The 23904-nt window shown below is 38.2% G+C and overlaps 1 protein-coding gene across 1 annotated transcript in view; it reads left to right on the top strand.

Moving 5' to 3' along the window:
* The window catches only part of ADCY5 (adenylate cyclase 5), a 1187789-nt gene that overhangs the window by 711354 nt on the left and 452531 nt on the right, over positions 1 to 23904 (top strand). Inside the window, exon 11 of the mRNA XM_044073657.1 lies at positions 12052 to 12139. Coding sequence (XP_043929592.1) covers positions 12052 to 12139 — 88 coding nt within the window. The remainder of the gene's footprint in view (positions 1 to 12051; positions 12140 to 23904) is intronic.

Here is a 23904-nt window from a genome sequence, read left to right as displayed (position 1 = left end):
CACTGAGAGAGTCTGACCATTTGGTACCTATTCCTTTAATCTCATAGGTCTTGACTCCAAAGCCCTCTGTGTTGAGGGCAACTAGGCACCAGAAGTTCGAAGTTAAGTGTTTATTGTCGATGTCAGCACTGACCCTGTCTGAGCTTTTCACCATATCCAACACTTCCACATTCAGTGTCTTAGTGCCTAAGCCAGCTTTGTGTTTGGAGGTGATTTGAGGATCGACATTCCCCTGTGTCAGGTCCTCATTAACTTGGACATGTTTGGTGCCAAGGTTGTCTTCAGTACTAGGGGCATTAGCTCCCATAAGCATCTCTTCTGTGTTCAAGTCCTCAAAAAATTGACCTCCATGCTCGGTCATCTGGACAGAACAGACCCACCACTAACTTTGGCTCCATGCTTTCACAGTTATCAGTGTCTGGTTTTAGGCACTGATCATGTGTATCACCCTCAGAATATTTTGAAAGGTCTCAGTAAAAAGTAACCCTCAGATTCAGACCCATCTTCTGTCCACTCAGAAGGTATCCAGAAAGAGGATTTGCAACAGGAGGCACATAGCTTCTCCAGTAAAGTGTCTTAACCCGGAGTCGGACCTCACTGAGGTGGAGGGATTCTCACAGTCCCCTACAGATAGCCCCAAATTTTGGGAAATTTTGGAATTTGTGAGACTGAGGGGTGCTTGACCCATAGATCCACCTAACCTGATGAATTTCTGTTGGAGACCTTTCAAACTGCCCCATCTACATCTTGACTGTGGCCCCATGGACCATATGATTGATTTGGCTGTGGGAAGGGCATGATGTGAACTTGATGTGACTGAGCCCATCTGAAGAAACCCTGCATGATGCTGCAACTTTCTAATTTATTACTGCATGAGAGTAAGGGTTCCTTTGCTGACTGAGCAATAGTAGTGGCAGCGAACACAAGATAGCCTTCTTATGAAAGCCTTGGCTGTCTATTCACCCAGTAAGGATTATAGGGTAGTGGGCAGGATGAGGACGTGTGCTTCCACATTGAGTACTTTCTCCATATGCACCTTGAACTACAAGACACACTGGAACCGTTTCCAGCATGAGTAGCAGAGCAACTCTAAGTGCACCGTAAGGCCATTGGCACCAGATATTCTTAGATAACTAGAGTCAGAGGTGTCCATCATATTAAACATATCTACCCACTCCCTGTGCCTGTTGCAAAATGTTGCTGATGGAGCAGCTTGTGTGGGAGGGACAGGCATTACAATAAGGTGCTATATCTGGCTTAGGCCTTGTGACCTTGCTAAGAACTTCAGGTTGTCCTTCACTAATGCCACTTTTGATAGGTCCTTCTTTGGGTCTCTGGTGAAAGAAAATTTGGTAAGGAGCAAAGACAAGGGCAAGACCTTGTCTGCCACAGGAGTCAAATGCACAGCCCCTTAGATATCCTTTTCAAGGAATAAGAAGAGCTGTAAAAACCTGTGGTTTAAAAAAATCCCAACAGCAGCCCTTTGACCACTTTCAGGACAAGAGTGTCCATGGAGGTCACAGGGGCATTTTCACTAGAAACAGCTGTGTGTAGGTGCCCCAAATTAGATGCAACCCTAGGGCCAAAGATACTTCATGAAGTCAGAGTTTCCATAGCTCCTTCCAAGGAAAACAGTAAAATCCCTAGGGGCTTGCTTGTCTTTTCCACCCTGGGGCAATTAAGGATTATCTGTCTCTGTATCAAGGTGCATGGATGGCCATCAAGTGTGACATTTGGGTCAGAGAGGTAATATCCAGACACTATATAGTTCTCTTTTCTTAGATACCATAACCATCCTCCCAAGTACTTCCAGGCACCCTGTTCCATGAAGGATATTAAAAGCATTAATTTCTAGCCTGTTCCCAAAAGAGCCATTCAAAGGATCCCACTGGACAAGAGAGGTTTTGGATTTTATTCAGAATTCCTTTTGATTCCACCAAGAAATGAAGACGTCAGGTCCATCCTAGATGTCAGCAACTTAAGTTAGTATGTCAAGAAAAAAAAAATTCTGGGTGTGTACAGTTTCCATGTCTCCAGGAAGGGGAATGGATATTGCCATTGGCTGCCCAGGATACATATCTGCAACGCAAAATTGCCAAAGCTTCCAGGAGAATCTTATGTTTGCAGAAAGAAGACAGTGACTGCTTGTTTCAAGCTCTGCCATTTATCCTCACCACAGCTACCAGGGTGTTTATCAAGTGTAAGTCAGTAGTTGCCTCTCACATGAGGTTTCAGGGACTTTGGATCTTCCCTTACATTGATAACTGGCTCCTAGTCACTGCAGACAGTCTCTTGTAGAAGCAAGGAACTACTCCAGTCTTTCCTTCCCTATCAATTTCAATAAAGAAGGACAAGTCTCAATTGGAAATGGCAAAGAACCTGTTTTTTGTATTTGGATGTTGTCTGGACATTGTACAAAGGATGGTCAAACTTCTTCAGGACCACATGCTTCTAATTCATTCTGTGTTCTGCACCTCCTCAACCTGTCTGCCCAAACAGCATGCTTAGTGCTAAATATACTGTGTCTGATGGAAGTCACAATCCAGTTAGTGCACATACCAGACATTTCATGAGGGTATTACAATGGACACTCACGTTGTAGTGATCTCAGTTAGAAAGTGACTTAGACCAACCCATTTGCATCTCCAGTGTCTACACATGTCACACCTGACAGTAGCTGGGCAGTCAGAATTTGACAGAAGGAATCCATTTGTATTACTCCTTCCAGTGGCTATGGTTACCATGGATGCCTGTGCTGTGGGTTGGGTGGGCATAATTCAAGGCAGTTAGTCAAAGGGACATGGTCTCAACCGAAGATCAGTCTGCAAATTGGCAGATAAAGCAGTCCTCTCACCTAGGGTCTTACATCCATCCAATGGACAGCATGCCAGTAGTATGAAACAAGCATGGTGGCACCAGGTCTTAATCATCTGTGTTATGGCCATAAGAGTGTGGCAATGGGCGATCTCCACACAATATTTTCTGCTAGCAATGCACATTCCTGATGGGTAGCTCAATTGGTATATCCTAATGCCTCACTAGTGGTCCCTCAGTCTACAAGTAGCACAAGCATTGTTCTGTCTCTGGGAGGAGCATTGCTGACCTCTTTGTATCCATAGTGCGACAGTGTCTCTGCTGTCATCCCCCCACATGGACAGAATCTGAGGAATGCTCTCATCCATCAGTGGCTGTTTGAAATTCTGCATGCCTTCTCTCTTCCACTCATGATGTTATTCCTTCAGAAAGCCAAATTATGCAGAGTGGCAGTCCCCATTCTTGTATTGGAAATTATGCTTCCCCTTGCTGTGAACGTATCCTAGGAAGAAACCTCTGCTACTAGATCTACTCTTAGATATCCTTTCCCACCCATTGGAAAGGCCTCTACTGGACATGTATTTCCTTCAAATGACTGCATGGTTCCTGCAGTTCCAGTAATAGCCTTAGAACCAGCATCCTCACCTAGTGTGGTCCAAAGCCTTACTGCTTCACAGATGTTATCTACTCATAAGTAATACAAGGGCAAATTAAAAATGTTTTCCTTATGGGCTATTCAACATGGCACAAATCTCAGCAGTTCTGTTTCTGTTTTCTTTTTTAGTACTGGTATTAAGTCTACCTAGTCACTACCTCTAATTTTCACAAAGGCTATGACTTTCAGCTCTTAGCTTCCCTAATAGTATACAATGCCTTTTTAAACCTGGACATTTTGCTTTACCACCCAAGGATCCTACTCCACCATGGAACCTCAGTTTCATTCTGGAGAAATTAAACTTGGTTCCTTTTAAACTGGTCCATTCAGTAGAGCATGTTTTTTTTTATCTTGGAATTACTTCAGCCAGGATAATTTTGGAATTTCATTCCCTTTCCTATAGAACCTGCATTTGTTCTTCCATAAGAAGAGAATGTCCTTGCAGACAAATCCATCCTTTTCTGCCTGAGGTGGCTTCACAAATTAACCTCAATCAACCTATGCATCTAGTAGTGCTTTTGCATCATTCAGCAGCAGCGGAGAGTATCTTTTTCAATTACCTAGTTGCCTACAGGCAACTTAGTTTCTTTTTGCATCGCACAAAACAAACAAGCATATGATCAGTTTTTTTGTTTCCTTCTCCACAGCAAAAATGGGTCAAAAGGTGTCCAAGATTACCATTTCTAAATGTCTCTCTGATTGTCTTTTTCATCCATACTCCATGTAAAAATCCCTTTCATCTAAGCCAGTGGTTCTGAAACTTTGCAAGCTGGAGTACCCCTTATATAAAGGAAATATTTTGGTGGACCCCTATATTTTGGATTGTGTTTTTAGACTGAAATTAATTAATATAAATAAAGCATGCTTTGCATTTGGTCAACCCCCTCCCCCAACAGCCATTCCAGTTTCCCATTACTTGGCTGTTTCTCCCCAGTTGCCATAAACACTGTTCAAAACTCTGTGTGCATACTATTTTCTGCTTTACTTCTACAATGATTACAGATATTTGGATGTAATTTAAAACTTTTATTTCAAATTTTATAGCACAAAACACTGATAGACATTTGCTAAACAAAGCAATACAATTTCAAAATGAAAACAGACTTAGCATTAAAACTTCCATGCCTTTGAAACTCACATTCACTGAAACAGCATTGAAACTCACATCGAAAGAAAAATTGCATCTGGCCAGTAAGTTTACCTTTGGGCTATTTTCAAATCATGGGCCCCTTGCACTCATTTTTAGGACCATGAAAAAGTTCTTTGCATCTCCTTTCTGATTGTATTAAATTCTATCCCTTGAATAATACAGCACTGCTTTTTACATTGTGTTTTAAATGTATAGTTTTAAACATTTTTCCAGTAAGCAATGAAACAAAACATATGAACCAATAATGACAAAACTGCCCAGTTCAGAACATTTTAACCATAAACGCCACTCAAACCTCTGCCATTACAATCTACCAGTATCAGTCAGTACGCACAATCTTTGCAGAAGTAAAAGTTATCTGAATAATTTCACATTAAAGAGATCTGTAACTAATGAAAAGGTTGCTGCTAGCAAATACCTTTATATTTCAATGTCTCATCTAGAAATTCAGTGCCTGCTGCCCTTGAAGAATAAATTGCCTGTGTTACATTAAAAAAATGGTAAGCTGGTAATATTGCAATAGGCCAGGGAATGGATGTTAAACTGAAAACAGGTTTCATAGTTACTAGGCTTCTCATCTAGAGGAGGACATACTCAGGACTGCAGCACCCCACCCCCTTAAAATACAACACAGTGTCAGCATTCTATCTGGATGCTGTGAGAGTAGAACCCACAGCCTTCTACATCAAAACACAAGTATGCTACCTGTTGTGCAACTAACACTGCTTCAAAATTCTATACCACAATAGTGATTCCATTTGCTATGTAAAACAGTTGCACATTGTAAACAAACTTAGCATGAGCAGCAGTAAACTTCTCTTCCCTTGAAGCTCACAATTCCTTGAAAATGCACTTGAAACTAAACTCCTTGAAAAATGCACCTGAAACTCAGTTCCTTGAAAACATGCAGCTTGATTGTTGGGGTAGGATTCAGGCTTTTGTTTCCCATAGCTAGGGTACAGGGTTTGACCCTAAGCAAATTACTTACCACCTGCTAACCCTAACCAGGGCATTTCAATCTCTCACACACAAACCTCAGCTTCTTAGTGCAAGAAATCTGGACAAAGCCTAAAATTAAATTGAGACAGATTATAATTATTGTTGTCATGAACGTAGAAAATTGCTAGAATAACAGGATTTGTGTTAATATGCATTTTTTCTAAGGTTATGAAGTCTAAAACTCAAATGTATGTCATTATTAGCTTGAATCCTTTTTATGAGGAACAGACAAAAGTATGGGCCAAAAATTTGGCCATTCTGCAAAAACCTGGACAGTTGAGGGGTATGATACCTAGCTTTTACGCATGTGCACACAGACCCACCCACACCTCCTTCCCTTCCTCTTACACACACACACACACTGTACCTCTCAACCTCTTAGCACAAGAAATCTGGACAAAACCTGTGATAATGGGGGGGCAAAGGCCCAAAATTAGGGACACATTTTAAATATTGCTCACACTAACTTAGAAAGTTGCTAGAATAACAGGATTTGTGTTAGAATGCATTTTCTGAAAGGTATGAAGTTTGAAACTTAAATGCATGTCATTATTTAGTTTTAGTAACTTTAATCATCCTGGTGAATTGCCAAAAAAAGACAGTTTTTATGAGGAACAGACCAAAAACATAAAGCAAAAATCTGGACATTCTGTGAAAATGTGTACAGCTGAGAGGTATGACACACACATACACCCCTACTTCCCTCTTACACCCCCCCAATACCGCTCAACCTCTAGACTTGGATTACAGCAAGAAATCTGGAGAAATCCACAAATAGTGGGAGGCAAAGGCACACCGTTTAAATATTGCTCTTACAAACTTAGAAAGTTGATAGAACAGCAAGTTTTGCATTAGTACGAATTTTTCTGAACTTAGGATATGAAGTCTAAATCTCAAATGTCTACCATTATTTTCTAACCTCAATGATTTGCCAGGGATTTGCCAGAAAAAGCACAATTTTATGAGAAACAGACCAAAAATATGAGGCAAAAAATCTGGACAGTCTGTGAAAATCTGCTTTGGCTATATTGAAACCTTGCTTAACAAAAAAAAAAAAATACCTTCAGGGTCTTTGAACACTCACTCCTGACTTGCTGAAACAAGATCTTCAGGATCAGCTCTACAGTAATGGCTTTGCTATGCTAGGGAGTGGTGTGCGTCCCTGCGACCAGCCTAAGTCCACCACTGTAACATGGAGGGAAGAGAACAGTTTAAATTTCCCGCCAAGTTCCAACTACCAGGCGGAAAACACAGGGCAAGCAAGCAGCTGCTCAGCCTCAGTTGCAAACGTGGAATTTATTAGTTCTTCTTCTTCCTTTTTTTAACTCTGGGCAAGCAGCTGCTTAGCCATGAATGCAGAATGCAGAAATCAATCTGCTGAGCTGCAAACATGGAACTCTTTGTTTCTTTTTGAGGGTGAGCTGCATAGCCATAGAGGAAATTAGTTTTTCTTTTTTTTTTTTTTTTTTACAGCAGCATGGTCGGTCATCAGGATGCTGCAGAAGTGGATGCATGGACCCATAGAAATTATCATATAGACCCCCCCCCCCGGGGTCTGTGGACAACAGTTTCGGAATCACTGATCTAGGCGAAAGACTTGCTCCACAAGACCAGTAGCCATTTCCTCAGGATCCTTCAAAAATTCTTACACCAAAGATATTTGTGCAGCTGCTCCCTGGGCTCCATGCATACATTTACCAGGCACTACAGATTTGATGTGGTATCTCTGTTAAGGTCTTCCTTTGCTGCAGTCATACTCTGTGGTATTTTGCCATGATGCCACCTGAAATGTTAAATGGAGACTCTGCTTTTCATAGGTGAATACTAGGCTAACTTCCCTAAAGGGTCATTATAAGCCTAGCTAATAACCCAAGGTCAGAATAAAAACCCTATACCTTGTGTCTGTGAGGTATCCTCTTCTTAAAAAAAATAGATTATCACAAATAATGAAGTTCCAGAGTTTGGCATAGTGCTCCTGTATGCAAGACTTTCCAAGTATTATGGAATAGAAACTTTAGTCATCCGTATACTTGATCAGCAGCTCACAGGTCAGCTGACATGAAATCAACAAAGAAAGAATATTTTCTCTATTTCACTTTTGATATCTGATTGTGGAAAATTAGATGAACTTGTATCATCTGCGGACAGCTATTATTCCAGAATGTGCCTTGTTTTTCAATAGAAATGGGAGGTTGTTGGACAAGTATGGTAAAGGGATTTACACTGCTGGCACATTAGCACTGCAAATTCATAGGTGTATGACTCATTTGTTGTATTTTCAAAATTATTTTTAAACAATGTTAGACAATATAAATCAAATTTCAAAGTGAAAGAGAAGTTTCTTGCTAATATGAAAACTTTTGAAACTGTAGGCCTTCGAGAACTTAGGTGTGCTAATTATGCATTGGCTGAAAAAAAACTTAAGCATCCATGACTGACATAGTCATATGAAGATATGCCCAGCTTACTCCTGAAATGCCTGAAGTTGTTAAAGTGCAGATTTGAATACTCATGTTACAGATGATTTGTTCATTAACTATAGGATTGTTAAAATCCTGGGAAGAGAAGGTCAAAGGAAGAATATTTTCCAGTTCTATCCTCTTTTTATATAAAACAAATATATTGTAAGAAATATCTGCACAAAAGGTCTGCCTGGCATCCTCCTTATTCTAGATGAAACAGAGTACAAAGCATTAGTTCAGATCTAGGAGACACTCTCTTTGATACCCTCATACCTTTCAACCTCTCAGTGCAAGAAATCTGGACAAAGCCAGGAAGAATGGGGAGATAAAGGCCCAAAAATAGGGACAGAATTTAAATACTGCTTTTAGAAACTTAGAAGGTTGCTAGAATAACAGGTTTTGCATTATTATGAATTTTTTGAAGGATATAAAGTCTGAAACTCAAATGTCTGTCGTTATTTAGTATCATTTAGTGGCTTCAATATTTAATGATTTGTCAGCAAACCACAGATTTTATGAGGAACAGACTAAAAATATGAGGCAAAAATATGGAAGTTCTGTGAAAGTCTGTACAGTTGAAAGGTATGGATACCCTCATTGTGGGACTTTATTCCTCCCACAGGGAGGTAGGGAAGTTATCAGAGAGAGCGTCTCGTAGATCTGCTAGCTAAAGTGAAAGCCATAAAATTGGTTCAGGGGATGGGAATGACAAACGTTCAGGGTAAAGAACAACAAAATGTAGGAATGTAATTATTGTAAATACATTGTAGAAAGAAATACTGTTCTTTTGAAAAAAACATTTTAGCACAAGATTTTTATTTGAGAAATAGTAACTGTGAGATGAAGGCACTTATTTACTTAGAAGTTTGTAACATGTCAGGCTTTTTTTTGTGGGAAAGCGAATGCAAACTTTGGAAAAGAATTTATGAACATGTTTATGATATTATTTTGTTTTTATTTTACATTTTTTTTTACCGGGAAAGTACGACTGTGTGTGAGCTCATTTTCAGCGGAGGCTCAGGGAGAAAAACTCCAAAATATAAAATGGAGAAAAAAATTACATGAGAACATTATTACAAATACAAGTTGGTACATAAGTAAATAAAAATCTTATAACAAATGGATTAAAGGAGAACAGGTAAAAAAAAAAAAAAAAGTGTATACAAGCATGGTGACCAAGTAGTGTAACAGTTTGAGTAAAATCCAAATAGACAAAGTAGTATTCTGTCAGGCTTAAGATGTCATTGGATAGGAACAGAAATAGAAAGCGAAAGTATAATCTGAAATGAGCAGATGAAATGTATCATTCTGTTAAGTAACAGGTTTGAAGAACAGTTAAAATCAATTTAATGTAGAACAATGCTAAGGAATTATGGGTAAAGTATATACAGACTAGAAGAATGTTTTGCCTATAGAGCTGCTTTATCTGAGGGATAGAATTATGAATAGTGGTTGTAACAAAGTGGCTAGCAGGATAGTAGTTATAGTGAAGAAAATCCAGAAGATAGTGATTTTAAAGATCAAACCAAAAGCTGTCTTGTTTTCCAAACAGCTTAGAATGTCAAAGCTTCATAAAAATGTCTTAATATAAAAACATTGTCATATTATTGTGATTTGAATGTTATTTTAGTGCTAAAAAACACAATATTAATGCATTCGTTTAGACCAGGGGCTCTGTCTGCTACCAAACTGATCCGCAGCAATGACTCCTTGCATTCTAAAATCAAATTGGTATTCCCTATATAATAGTAAGACAGTTTTTTATTTTTATGGTATGATTTTATACCTTTAATTTAAAGTATCATGAAAGTCATGTGATGTGTGATGTAACTTATAAGAGGTGTGTTTTGAGAGGTTAACTTTTTTCTGACGAAGTTCATGAAGAATAAATTTGAACAAAAGTATTAAACAATTGTGTTCGCTCCATTCCATCTACAGCTTTTGGTTTGAGTTTCATTTTTCAGTTTGTTGTGTGCTTATAAGTTTTTGTGATTTTAAAGATGTTATTAAATTCTCATAGGGTGTTAAAGTAATAAGAAGGGTCATAATTGAGGATAGTAGAAGTAAATAGGGTAAAATGTGTTTTATTAGATTTTAGAAAGCAGAATGACAACAATGCCTTTTATAAACACAAACGTGTTGGTTTTAAGAAGTTTACATTTGGCATTTTGGACGCTTCTTCCCCCCAGGTTTGAATGATAATGTTTCCTTTTACCCAGTGTTAAAAATGAAGGCTGCAAAGCTGTGATCGTTAGATTTATATACTTTTTAGTTAGTGCCTGAATGTTAAATCAAAACTTTTATTAAAATTGTATTTATTTTTCAGAACACAAAATTTTACTGACACAGTACAATTTTATTTATACCTATAACACAAGGCTATTTCTTGATTGTGTTGCGTTTTAAAAACTATATTGTTAAATTATAGAACTAATTATCAGTTAATTGTAGTATAATTTGATTGGTTTTATTGTTTAATTGAAATGGTTATAAATACTATGCTTGTATTAGTAGTTTTACATTCCGATGAAGTCCTAAGGTATTGGATGAAAGCACTTAATGTGTTTGTGAATAAACATTTGGAAACTTACAGGCATACTGATGAATCATTTGAAGATGTGGATGTTGACCTAAGACTATGTGAACCCATACATTTTTGGTTCTTGTTGAATTTTCAGGGTTGCACAGCAGCTATGCTATTTGAGTGGTTCTTGGTTTATTGTTTACAATGTAGCTTAAGTCAGACTTAGGCTCTTCTTCAGATATTATTCACTTAAGTAGTTATTAAGCCTATGGTAGATTTAATTGTGACAGCTTTTATATGTCTGACTTGTTATTTGTGTGATATGATCCTCGTTGTGGTGATTCATGCTACTGTATATTATTCACATGAGCAAGTCTTACAAAGATTTGAAAGTAACTTCATTTATTTTCAAAGAAAATTTAACTACTAGTTTAGATTAGTTCTGTATTTCCATCTTCTACAGGAAAAACATAAGAATAAAGAATTGGCTGGAATGCTACCAAAATGTGTGCTTTAACAAAGTCATTGTAACAGTAAAGCTACCTGCCCTCTGTCACCTGTTTTTATGGGGAAGTCATCTTCCTCTTAAAGATTTTATTTGCAAGCAAATCTCCTAAAACATTTTGCACAGTTTAGTATGAAGCTTTTTTATTACAGAACTTTCAGAATATTAAAAGACTTAACTAAAACATTGACATTTATTTCTTCACCAAAATGCCATACTTAATTAGCAGATAAATTGTATAATTATCATAAATTTACATCATTGTCATTAATTTGGAAGGTTTGCTAAAGTGTTTCTACTTTACAAAGCTTTCATCAGGCAAGAGTTTTCTCTTTCTATAATATGTGTCTGTATGTAATATTGCCCTAACAGAAAACTCATTGTGAGCTATTATGGCTGTTGAATACACACTGTTGCTTTTAGTTTTTCCAAAAATGTAAAAGTATGTATTTGTGCAGCTGTTTTTGAGTCTGTTGCTAAGTACTGCTGTGCCACATTCCTCTTTTGTGAAGCTTTCAGCTTATAGCTCAACAAACTTTGTTTTGGTATAGGTGCAAAATGTTTGAAGAAGTTTGCGAATGTAAAAGTCTATGATTGTGGAGAATAATATTTGTATTTTTTTTTCCATTGAGGCACATTCATTAAGGAATTTCTATAAGATTAATTGTATTGCTTACTCCATAATGCATCTGCATATAGATGCAAGAATTGGAGTGATATGTACTATGCAGTAGCTGAGTAAATAGGTAAGTATCATTTGTACCTCAGCCACCTAAGCACTTGATATGTTGTGTTCTATAAACAAAGTAAATGTACTGATTCATAAGACCCAATGCTCTTCTTTGCAAAGTTTTATTTTATTTCTAAAATCTTTTATCGTGTATAATTTGTAAAACTGATAAATCTGCCTTTGCTCCTAAAAATATGTTGTTTTCTTTTTAGCTCAGAATTAATGCTTGGCTTTTACTTGGCCTGCTTTATAATCCTAGTTGTGGTGCTGTTTTTGTCGTCAATCTACTCATGTATAAAGGTAAGATGAGATCACCTAGTCTGCTTTAGCTCTTTGTTCAGTAGCTTTAATAGTTTATGGAAAAAGTCATATAAAATAAAAAAAATATCAAAACAATGTACTTTTTAGTCTCTTTAGGACTGGCCATTAAATGGAAAGCCATTGCACGAGATGTGAGATGAGTGGTAGAATAGGATCATGGGAGGTTACTAGGCTAATGGCCTAGCCAAGAATTTATCCCCAAAAAGAAACCTCAGTCAGCACCTGTCACCCCTGTCAACGAGGGACACAGGTGGAACCCCTGGGACATATGTGTGGTTTCCCATATACTCATCAGGACTGCGCTTGAAGAGGTTCAGCAAGGTGCTCTGTTTGACATGTATGGGAAGTCTATTCCAGAGACAGGGCAGCCTCTGGGAGGCAAACCTCTCTCTCCAGTAGGTTTTGTTGATGTCGTATATTAGATTCAGGCCTTTCAAGCAGGTAATGCATGAGAAGTTAGACTTATGGATATGGAGCATCTCTAGTAGGCATGGTCAGAGATTGCCTTGTAGGCAAGACACAGATCACCCCTGAGCAATCTGTACGATACCGAATAGAGTGATAGTGATTTGAGCCTGTCCACATAGGACAGGTGTTGGAGGCCATGAATTCTCTTTGTGAGGTATTTCAGTGGCCTTTCCAGTTGTTGCAGATGTTTGGAGAGGTACATACCAAATGGGGTGTTGTACTCAATTATTGGTCTAATGAGGGAGGAGTATAGAGAGGTAATAACCTCCTTTTTTCTGGATGCATTCCCTATACTTATGAAGTGAACCAAGTAAAAGGCCTTTCTGACCACTGCTGCTACATGATGGTCGAATGTGAGGTTGTCATCAACCTGAGTGCCCAGATCTCTCACCACCGGTTGTGTACTTAGGGGTTGCCATTGATGTGGTAATCAGTAGGGGCCGTGTTTTTGCCGAATGGTATGATGATACATTTTTTACGTTTAGCTTGAGGTCATGACTTTGACACCAGTCGTTAGTTGCTGTGAGACCCTCTTGCAGTATGGGAGTCAGTGGTAGCACCCAACTTACAGTCATCCGCAAACTTGGTCAGCCACAGGCCTTTTATCTTTCCCTGGACCTCTGAAAATTAGATGCTAAATAGTAGGGGTCCCAGGAAAGATCCCTGGGGAACTCCACTAGTGACAGGTCTGCTATCGGAGGTGCAGGTGGCTCTTTTGACTTTGAGGGCTCTGTCGGTTAGCCAGTTGGCTACCCACCTGATGCGCTAGGGATTTATGCCAAGTTGTGTTAGCTTTTTGATGATGCCCGAGTGGGGGATTGTGTCAAAGGCCTTGGCCAGGTCAAGGTAAGCTGTATACACTGACTTTCCCTCATCCGTATGATCTGTTTTCTTCCCTCTTACAATGAATCCAAAGGAAAATAACTGACTAGATGGCTTTGAAGCTGAATTCTTTTTAACCTGTGTTCCAAAACAGCTACTTATTGAAAGTGTGCCAATCCTGATGCTTCAAAAGTTATAGTGGGATTCCAAAACAGAATATTGAATTCTGAAACTCAGTTACACCTGTAAAGCATTTTGAACATTGACCCTCCAAGGCTCCCAGACATATGGGTTAAATTTACCTCAACTTCATTACTCATGCACAGAATATTAACTCCAAGATGACTATACGTTAGAATAGGAATACTCAGAAGTATCACAACATTAGACTTGATATGCAGCCCTCCTAATCCACACTTCTAGTTTTCACTCTTCCAAGGACTGCCGTTATGGTTCTTGGAATTTCAACAAGCACCCTTAAAAACCGAGTTGCTAATTCCAAACGTTATTTGAACTTGGTGACAGATTCTTATTTTGGTCTGTCTAATGATGAGACAATGTTGTGCAATAAAGTTGTGTGTCAGTATAAAAGTGCATGTGTGTCATACATTTAATGTGCTCTTAAGAGTTTGCTGTTCACTTGCATGTTAATGCCATACATTTGAACTTCTTTAAATTTGGCACTCACCAAAAACTTTATAACTCTGTGTGTAAACTCTTGTGATTTTCTCAAATGTTTTGAGAGTTGGGAGTAACAACTGTGTAGATCTACAAAGATTCACCTGTTGTTGGCCTAAAACCATACACGTATATGAAGCAATGTGTAAAAAAAAAGTTTTGTAGACTGCTGGACTGAATGCTAGGGCTGATTAAAAATATAGATGGGCTTGTTGCATTTGACAAGGTCTAGAGAGAAGGTGTGTTGCCTTTTTGTGGGTTCTACCATTATTTGTGTTGTATTTTTTCCCATAATTTCACCATTTCCTAAGCACTTCCATTATAATGATAAAACCTGTCTGCTGTTGTGCCTGCACCTTATTGGGCATGACCATGTGACTTGGATTATGCACTCTGGTTTGACATTAAAGTTGGGACAGTGTCACTGAGCTGTGTGGAGTAATGACATGTTTTAAGAAATATCACTGGCTGCAGTGTTGTAGGGGACCAAATCCTTTTTACCTAAAGATTTGTAAAATGCATGTTTCAAAACTGTATGATTGATGTAGTTTTTTCCAAGAAGCATTTGGCGTAATCTGCAAAACAGAGAAGCTTCAGATTTGTAACATATTTACAAATTTCTGCCTCAGCTTTAGAACGTTACCACGTAAACAGTGCATTGTATAGATGCAAAAAATGCATTTTATACAATAGAGTAAAGTGAAATACGTTAATAAACTCATAGGCAGTTACTAGAAACGTGGTTTAGGAGACACCAGTGGAGCACAGCATAAATTTCTTAATTGTCCCAGAGCACCGTCTGGTTAAATGAACTTGCAAAGAGTCACAAAGTAGGCAAACTGAGACTGAGGGAATCAAACCCTGGACTATAGGAAACAGCAAATTAATAACTCATAGCTTTACTCCTCTGAGCTACATTCTTGAACAATTTTTGCTAAGCCTCTAAGGTCTGGGCTTTTTCTGATTATTATGTTTAGACTCAGACCTACAATCCTCTTATTAAAAGCAAAATGGAGGTATGAAACATCAGTTACTCCACCTGCAGAATGCTAAGAAACATTTCATTTAAACCATTGGGACTTTAAAGATATGTAGTGCATACAAAACTGAAAATATAAGTTCCATACAGATGCTCATTAATATTCCTTTCTGTTTTCTAGCTCTTTCTTCAGTTATTTCTGTAGCCAAGCATAATACCTCTGTAACATCCCCCACCTGTTGTTCCCACTCCCTTTAAAAGTTGTTCTATAAACCTGTACTATACATTTGTTTATCTATAATTTTATATCTAAGTTTATCTTTAAACTTAAGTTACTCTAGTTTGAATTAACGTAGTCGACACTATCTTTGTTATTTAACATAATAGGCCACTAGTTGTGTAAATCTCTATTATTGTGTGTGTTATTTTGCCAAACTTTATAATCTCTGCACAAATTAATATTCCTGGTCTGCTTAGAGATGAAGGGTTTTATCCTCTAAAGAATGAGAACTTGCTGCTAGGCAATTTACTGCCAAGATTGTCCTCATATGTTTGTTGGTGACAAATAACTTCAGGCATTGTCTTCTTTCAAACCGAGTTGAGCCTGCCTCTTGGATGGTGCTAGTTTGCTTTACCGGATTGCTTTGACCTTATCTTAATGATTTTCAGCATGAGTGCTAATGCTTTGGATCTATGCCCCACTACATTTATCTATGTATCCTTAGCGGAATAAGCTCATATCTCCTCTTCACTCAAGGAAGTTTTTTTCCTTCCCTGTTACAGGAGTCTTTGATTACTTCCATCCTCAGAAAGGCTGGTCTAAACTCTGATTATCTGGATAATTACCATCTGACCTCAAATCTTCCCTATGTTTTTTTTTTGGACATCTTTATTAAATTCTCACTTAAGACACTGGCAGGCGTACTTTAACAGAAAATAAAACAAACTATAATTAACATTTTTCCCTTTACATGCATTATACACCGCATATCTTTTTTTTTTAATTTTCAACATTAAATAAATTGCTGAATTCCTGCCTTCCCTTAAACCTCACTCCTCCTCTTCCTAAACATTATTCTACAAGTATTGTTCCCACAATTTCTATTTGTTTCTATGCAATTTACTTCTTTGCTTTTCTAAAGATCACTCTTCCAGTTCTTTTATCTCTTTTATAATAACCAATACTTCAGATGCAGTTAGGTTTAGGCTTTGATTTACATGTTTTAGTAGTTTTTTTTTTTTTTTTTTTTTTTTGGAAGCCAACAGAATTCAACATAAGGCCTTATTATCTCTAGGCATCTCAGGTCCTGTGGACCAGCTCACAAAAGTCATATCCTTCATTGCAGTCATTTGTTCACCCAGTATTTCTGACAGAGTACTCTTTAGTGAATTTTTAAAATCTGACAACTCATTACACCCCCAAAACACATGTTCCTAGTTACCTCTTTCTTCCCCATCCCACCTCCAACATTTGCTGTCTGAGGAAAACAATCTGTGGAGTCTGATTGGGGAATAAAATACATATGCAAACACTTCTAAGCAAAGATCCTAAACCTTTTAGACTTTGTTGCATACTTGGGGGCTAGACATATGTCCTTCTATTGTTCTGTTGCAAATACCTTTTCCAGTCTCTCTTCCCAAACATTTTTAACCTCCTCTGGTTGATTCTTACAATTATCATATATTTTTATATGCCCTACTCATCTCTTTTTCATCAGCAGCATCTGTTGTAGATTTGACTAAAAGTCCTACCAGAGCAGGTCTTTCATTTAAGATTCCCCTATCCCTTTTTCTTTGCTTATACTCTGATATCAATCCCCAGTAAGGAAGGCAGTCTCTACCGTGCAGACCCAACGTATTCGTGGCCACACCCCACTCTGTTACTTTTCCTCTTTAGTTAATTCTCCCAGTACCTTGGTTCCTTTTCTCGTTTTCTCCAGTCCCCTCTTGTCTATTTTCTGTACACAAACTTGCAGGCATCCATGTTGGCAAAATATCCTTCCTTGATTCTCATGTTGGCTTAACTGTAGAATTCATTCTGCTACTTTAATGAATATAAAATTTGTTATGGTGGTGGTGATGGTTCTTAAGGATCTTCATCCAAAATCTCATTCTCTGTTTCTTGAACTGCCCCCTGCTTCATCATCATTCCTTTCCATTTTGAGTTTTAATCTGAACCCTGACTGTGTAGCTCTAAAATATGCCTTCAAATCAAGTAATCCTAAACCACCTTGTCGTATTGCAAAGATCATCTTATCCCAATTAACTCTTGCCCTCTTCCACTCGCATATAAATTCCTTCAACATTTTGTTATTGTCCACAACTTCTTTGGTTGATAGAAATATGCCTGACCTGTATATAAAATTAAAGTGACTCAAAACATTTTCACTGCTTGTCTCCTACTATCCATATCCATAAACAAGAGCTTCTTTTTCTCAGTTTTTGTATTATCTTTTGTTTAGTCTCTTCTCAGATGTCCTTGCAGTAACAGAAGCCTTTTTAATCCATACTCCTAAATACTTCATCTTATTGTATCCTCATAAATATAGGCATTACTGAAGCAATACATATGTGGATATGTAATTTATGGCTATAGCCATTGTTTTATCTTCATTAATTTACATCCTGAAAAGACTTGAAACTGTTGCAGAATGTTCCACAACACTGTGAGAGGTCATTCTCTTGATTTATCAGGTACAGAATAATATCATCTCTAAATAAAGCCAACTTTTCTTGATTACCATATCAGTTAGATCCTTGCATTTCTGAGTCCCTTATTTTCTTTGCCAGTAGCTCTAAATATAAAACAGATAACAAAGGGGAAGGAGGACACCCCTGCTTGGTTCCTCTGTTCAAATATACAACTTGTCAAAGAAAAACCTTCCCACTTTAATTCTTGCCTCCAATCCTTCATATATCCTCCTGATTAACCTCAAGGAATGCAAATTCTTCCACCAATACCCACCATCATCAGTGTAATTTATTAAATTCTGCTTCCCACCGAGTAAAAATTGTTCTGTTACTGTTGTCAAATATTTTTCTCTCCTCCACAAAACCACACTCATCCATATCTATCAAGTGAGACAATGCCTTTGCTATTCATTTAGCTAGTATAGACATAAGAACATTATCATCATGGTTTAAAATTGAAATGGGTCTATATGAAGCGGGGTCTGATGGGTCTTTACTCTCCTTAGTTAATACGGTCAGTATTTCTTCCAAGATGTTGGTGTTTCCCTTCCTTTTAAACTATTATTAGACCACATTTTCCATATTTTTATCACATTCTTCCCTCCTAACTTCCAAACTGGTGAGCCTCGTCTGCCTCTAACCTTGACATCATTAAATATTCTATAAATATTTCCAGCTGTCTTCTTTCTTGATTTCCACATTTCTCTGCTTTATATAAATTTTCATAAAATTTCTGAAATATCTCTAAAACATCTACAGGGTCTCTGGTTATTTATCTTAGGCTTCCCATGTTTGAATTTTCTGTTGCCTAAGTCATTTTGTGATAAAACGTTTTGTGCTCTGGAGTTATTATGAGTTATCAAGAAATATTTGCTTAACAGCAGTTTTTCTAAACGTATGCATATTATCCAGATATTCCCTAGTTTTTTCTTTACCACTCTGCATTTGCACCTCTTCTTGCTCCGTGAGATTCCCTTTATTTTGCAATACTTTAACATTTGAAGCCCCTTGTAAGTAATTCCTATTACTTCTTAGCTATATCACTTTCTCTTTTATTTCTAATCTGTTTTTAAACTCCATTTTAATTTTATCCTATTCATTAACTATAAATTCTGAAGATACTTCTATCTTCCCTAATAACTCTCAAATAATTTCCACTACTCATTCCTTAAAATACTTTCTTTTTAACTGGGTAAGCGACAGTGTCCCAATTTTATTTCATTGCCTTACATTTTTATTTTAGTTTTTGTTGGTGCATGAGCTGCAATAGTTATTGGATAGTTCACAAAGTTTTCAAGTAAATGCAAATGTTCCTATGAAGTATCATTTATATCTAGTCTTGCCCAGTTATTGTACCTTGAGGAATAATATGTAAATTCTGACTGAGTTCTTGCCACTGAAATCACGTGTTCATTACCAAATATTTTCATGCATTTCTTCAGAAATCTACCTTCTTTTGTTATATTTTCCTTTCTAGGTCCCCTGGAAATATTGTCACTGTTGCAAATCAAGTTCCACTCCCCAGCTGTATTTAATATTCCCTGCTGAAAGCTGATTATTTCTGCCACAAATTTCTTAAGCTCCATAATAGCAGTATTGGGTTGAATATAAATACACACCAGCATAATCCTCCTCTCTTGCCAATAGCCCCTTACTACCAAAAATCTACCATTATTGTCTTTTTTCTTTCTTCTCTTTATTAGAGCCTCTCTTTATTACTCCCCTTTTCCTTTGTCCATAATATTTTGCTAACTATCCATTCTGATGCTCATTTCTTCCCATATGTGGTTCCTGCAACATTGCTATTTGCACTCTGCATTTCATTACATAATTCACTATCCTTTCCTTTTTATCTGTACCTGTATGGACATTTTACATTCCAGGATAATGTGGATAGCATCGCCATTATGATAAAAAGCTGTTGTTCCCACCTATTACACATGACAGTTTTTTGAGTGTGTATTTCCAATTTTTGTGTTACATGCACATACTAAAGTGTGGCAGTCGATCTTTTGTATAGTAGTTTCTTCTCCATTTTAACCAGTGCCACATTTTTCAAGACTTTTTGTTTTAATGAAAACAAACAAAAAAACTAAAAACATTTTCAAAACACCTCCACCCCCTATTAACTTAGAACAAACACACAAACTATGTACATCTTCAAAACATTAAGTTTAATCTTCCAGATAGGAACAATCGTTCCAGTCAGCAGTTGCACCCACAGGCATTACCTAACCTAAAGTTAAGGTTACCCATGCTAAATTGCAGGCTACATCCTCTGTTCCCACTTGCACTGATTGCTGTCTGTTCTTTTCTCTGTTCCCCTACCAGATGTGAAAGACGGTGTGTGTGCTTTTCAGAAAATATTAACTTTTATCCCTAAGAAAAAGTCCATTGGTTATCTTTAAATAAAATTGAATTGAACACTGTTCTATTAAATGCATTAAAATAATAAGGCAGCTAAGGAGGCTGTTACCACTTCCCATAATTTCAGACTTTATTTTTCACTGAGATGCTCGCAGTTGTTCATTTAAATTTTACATTTCCCTCAGAAAAGAAAGCTCAAAACTGTCAAGATTAATTGCTTGCAGTTGCGGACAGCTTGTCTCCATGGAAAAGTACTCAACAATGAATCTTTATAAATTTCTCTTCAAACAGAATTTACAACTGCAAACCTTTTGACTCCCGCTGAACATTTGCTAATGGAATAAAAGCAAACTAATATCTTTGCAGTTGTAAGAAATAACATTTTCATGGCTTTCATTATTTTATTTAATTTTTAAAGTCTACTTGCATACAAAAACACTTGTTTAGAGCTTAAGCCAAAGGCATTAATCTGGGGATTCACCCTTGCAAAAATAAGAGAAACTGTCTCAGTTCTACACACAATATAATCAGTGCACTTCCAAACCAAGCCCCCACCCCAGCAGTCCAAGACCACAGCATATCAGCATTAAACTTGCTTTTGTCCATCCTATCTTCTCTTATTATACTGTAAAAACCTATATTCCTTACAAGTAAAACAAGTACTTGTTTTTTTAATATCTTTAACATATGCAGCAGTCACTGAAAAGACATGTCCCATTTAACTGCACACTACACTAAACTGCTTTACTATCTCTTTTTATATATATATGTGTGTGTGTGTGTGTGTGTGTGTGTGTGTGTGTGTGTGTGTGTGTGTGTGTGTGTGTGTGTGTGTAACATGCATATCTGATGTCTTTTCCATCCATTCCTATACTCCTGGGGTATCAGATCGACATCAGATCTGTCCTCATTTGGGGATCTGGGGGAACCTTCTTTCTGAACTGAAATCATTGTCAGTGGAATCCAAAGCCACTGACGATGGTTTCAGTAAGAAAGAAGGTTCCCCCAAATCCCCAAATGAGGATATTTCTTTCAGAGAGATCCTGGAACTTCTTTGACAGAAAGGGGGGTTAATCTTCCCAAACACCTTCTTCTGAGGAATTGGTCTTCCTCAAGGCTTGTGGTTTTGGCCTATCTACTTCTTGGGTGGTAACTACCTGGCACATTTTACACATTTTTCAAAGGAATTTGGTTAAAGATATTTCCACTTCTCATCCAGGGACCTTATCTGTGGATCAGAGAAAGACTATTGAGTCTCAGGTGGCTACCCTACTTTCCCTATCTAATGCATCTATGCACCTTATTTCTTATGCCACAAAAGGGGCATCTAGCGTGGTAGACACACAGACAGCATGCCTGGATACGGCTTTGCAATTTCATGGAGCACTTTGACAGCCTTCATTAATACTCCTTGTGATGGATCAACTCTTTTTGGTCCAAAAGTTAAAGAAACCATTTCCAGAAGTGAAAGGAAAGGCAAATCTCTATCTGACGTAGGAATCAAGTTCTCTTCTCCCTATAGAACCTTCTCCAAAATCAAAAGGTGGAAAGATTTCAGTGATTTTCATTTGACATGTTGGGAGAGCGAGCTGCCCATGACAGATGGGGAAACTCTAACAACAAACATCACCCAGGAAGCAGAGATGGTCCACAAACTCAGGGCTTCCAAGGTTTTTGTTTTTTCCCCGAGAAGCCCTATGATCACTCGTGTGATGTTGCCCAACTGTCTTACTTTGGAGGCAGTCAGAGGACACTTGTCTTTGCACTCTATGGCCTGGACAGCCATTACCAAAGGACAAGTGGGTGCAGTGAGTAGTTACCAGAGGCTACTTCATTCCAGCTTACACTAAACCACCTTGTCAAAAGAAAATTCCCGAAGTTTCATTCTCTCAAAGGGAATTTGCAGCATCAGAAATAGAGAAGCTTCTGAAAAAATCAAGTCATCCAAGAGGTTCCACCAGACAAGTGAGGATTCGGAATTTACTCAAGATTCTCTTTAGTGCCAAAGAAAAATGGGGACCTAAGACCAATTGTGGATCTCAGTCAGTTAAACAAATTTATTGTTCAGACAAAATTCCAGATGGTCACGGTTCAGTCAGTATTTCCACTGCTGGAGAAAGATGATTAGATTTGCTTGATAGATCTTTCAGATGTGTACTACCTCATCAGAATGGACAAACACTCCAGGAAGTATATCCACTTCTGGCTGGAAGCCAGTCATTACTATTTCGGGGATTTACCCTTTGGTCTCACCAAAGCCCCCTGGGTGTTTACCCAAATGTATGGTAGTAGTAGCAGCTCATCTACTACTGCAGGAATTCTCAGTGTTTCCTTCTGTAGATGACTGGATTACAACCACCCCATCCAGGAATCTACTCATCCATGCCAGCATACTCCTTGCTCCAATTGTGTCACAACCTGGGGATAACAGTAAATTTCCAAAAGTCTCATCTACACCAGCCCAGTCTCTGGAATTTATCAGAGCCCATTTGGATACCATGACACTCACTGTGTGGTTTCCCCTGTCTTGAATTTCATCCCTACATCTACAAGCCAAGCAGGTTTGTCTCACAGGAACCTACCAGTCAAGTTGGTCCTCCAACTTCTGGGATTCATGGCCACTTCCATCACTTTAGTCTCTCTAGCCAGATTTTACATGAGGGTGTTCCAATGGACACTGTCAGTGCAGTGGTCACTCAGGCAGCTACCAGTGTCCTGCCTAATTAATCTCACAAGCATTTACAGGGAGCACATTCACTGGTGGTTTACTACCCCCCATCCCTCAAGTAGGATGCCCCTTTCCTGACCCCCCCCCCACAGGCGCTTCCCTGTTAGGGTGGAAGAGCATTATTTGTGAAGGACAGTCAAAAATATGTGGTCTACTTTAGAGGCCAGTCTTCATATCAGTATCTTGGAGATAAGGGCAGTCCTAGTGTTGCAGGTCTTTCAGGACTGTTTCCCTTGGATGGACCATGTATTGGTCATCATTACGCCGTTTACCAGACAGAAGTCTATAATGCCGTCTCCTTTTTATACCTGTTCCCTCACCGATGTGGACCTAGACAGTCTTCATATCTTCTTCTGTCTGTCCCAATATGTGCATTCAGATCACCCATTATTAACACCAATTCATGTTGTCCTGATTTATTTAGTAGGTTCTGCAGCTGCTGTCAGAATGTACACTTTTCTTCACTATCCCAACCCTGCTATGGGGCATAGGCTGAGATTATGAATAGTGCCCTATCCTTACATGGGAGTCTGATTGCCATGAGTCTGTCACTAATTTTAATGATATCCCTCGCTGTCTTCTGAAGCCTTTCCATCAACACAATTCCCACACCATTTCTAGTCTGTCCTACTCCTGAGTAGTCAGTGTTGGATCTCAAGCCAAATGGCTTTCCTACACTGCCCTTCCATTCTGTCTCTTGGATACAGAGAATGCCCAGCCTCCTCCTTACCATTCTGTCATCCACCTCCAAGCTGCTTCCTGTCAGTGAACCTACACTGAGTATAGCAGTTCTTAGTTCATGTTTGGCAGGTTGTTAATTTAGTCCATCTTTCAGTCAGCAGTGCTATCCCAGGTAACCCAACCTGAGCAAGCGAATACAAGCAAACCAGTAAGTTATTGACCTGGTGTTGCTGGGCTGTATGGCAGGGGCACACTGGCTAGTAGAGCCACATACACCCCCCATGGCCTGGTCCTCAATCCACTTTTCAGTAGGAAATATGCATGGTAATT

The sequence above is a fragment of the Protopterus annectens genome, chromosome 6.part0, assembly GCF_019279795.1.
Source record: "Protopterus annectens isolate FY-2018-M chromosome 6.part0, PAN1.0, whole genome shotgun sequence".
Lineage (NCBI taxonomy): Eukaryota > Metazoa > Chordata > Ceratodontiformes > Protopteridae > Protopterus > Protopterus annectens.
The sequence above is the reverse complement of the archived record's forward strand: the minus strand, read 5'-3'. Positions and strand labels throughout refer to the sequence as shown.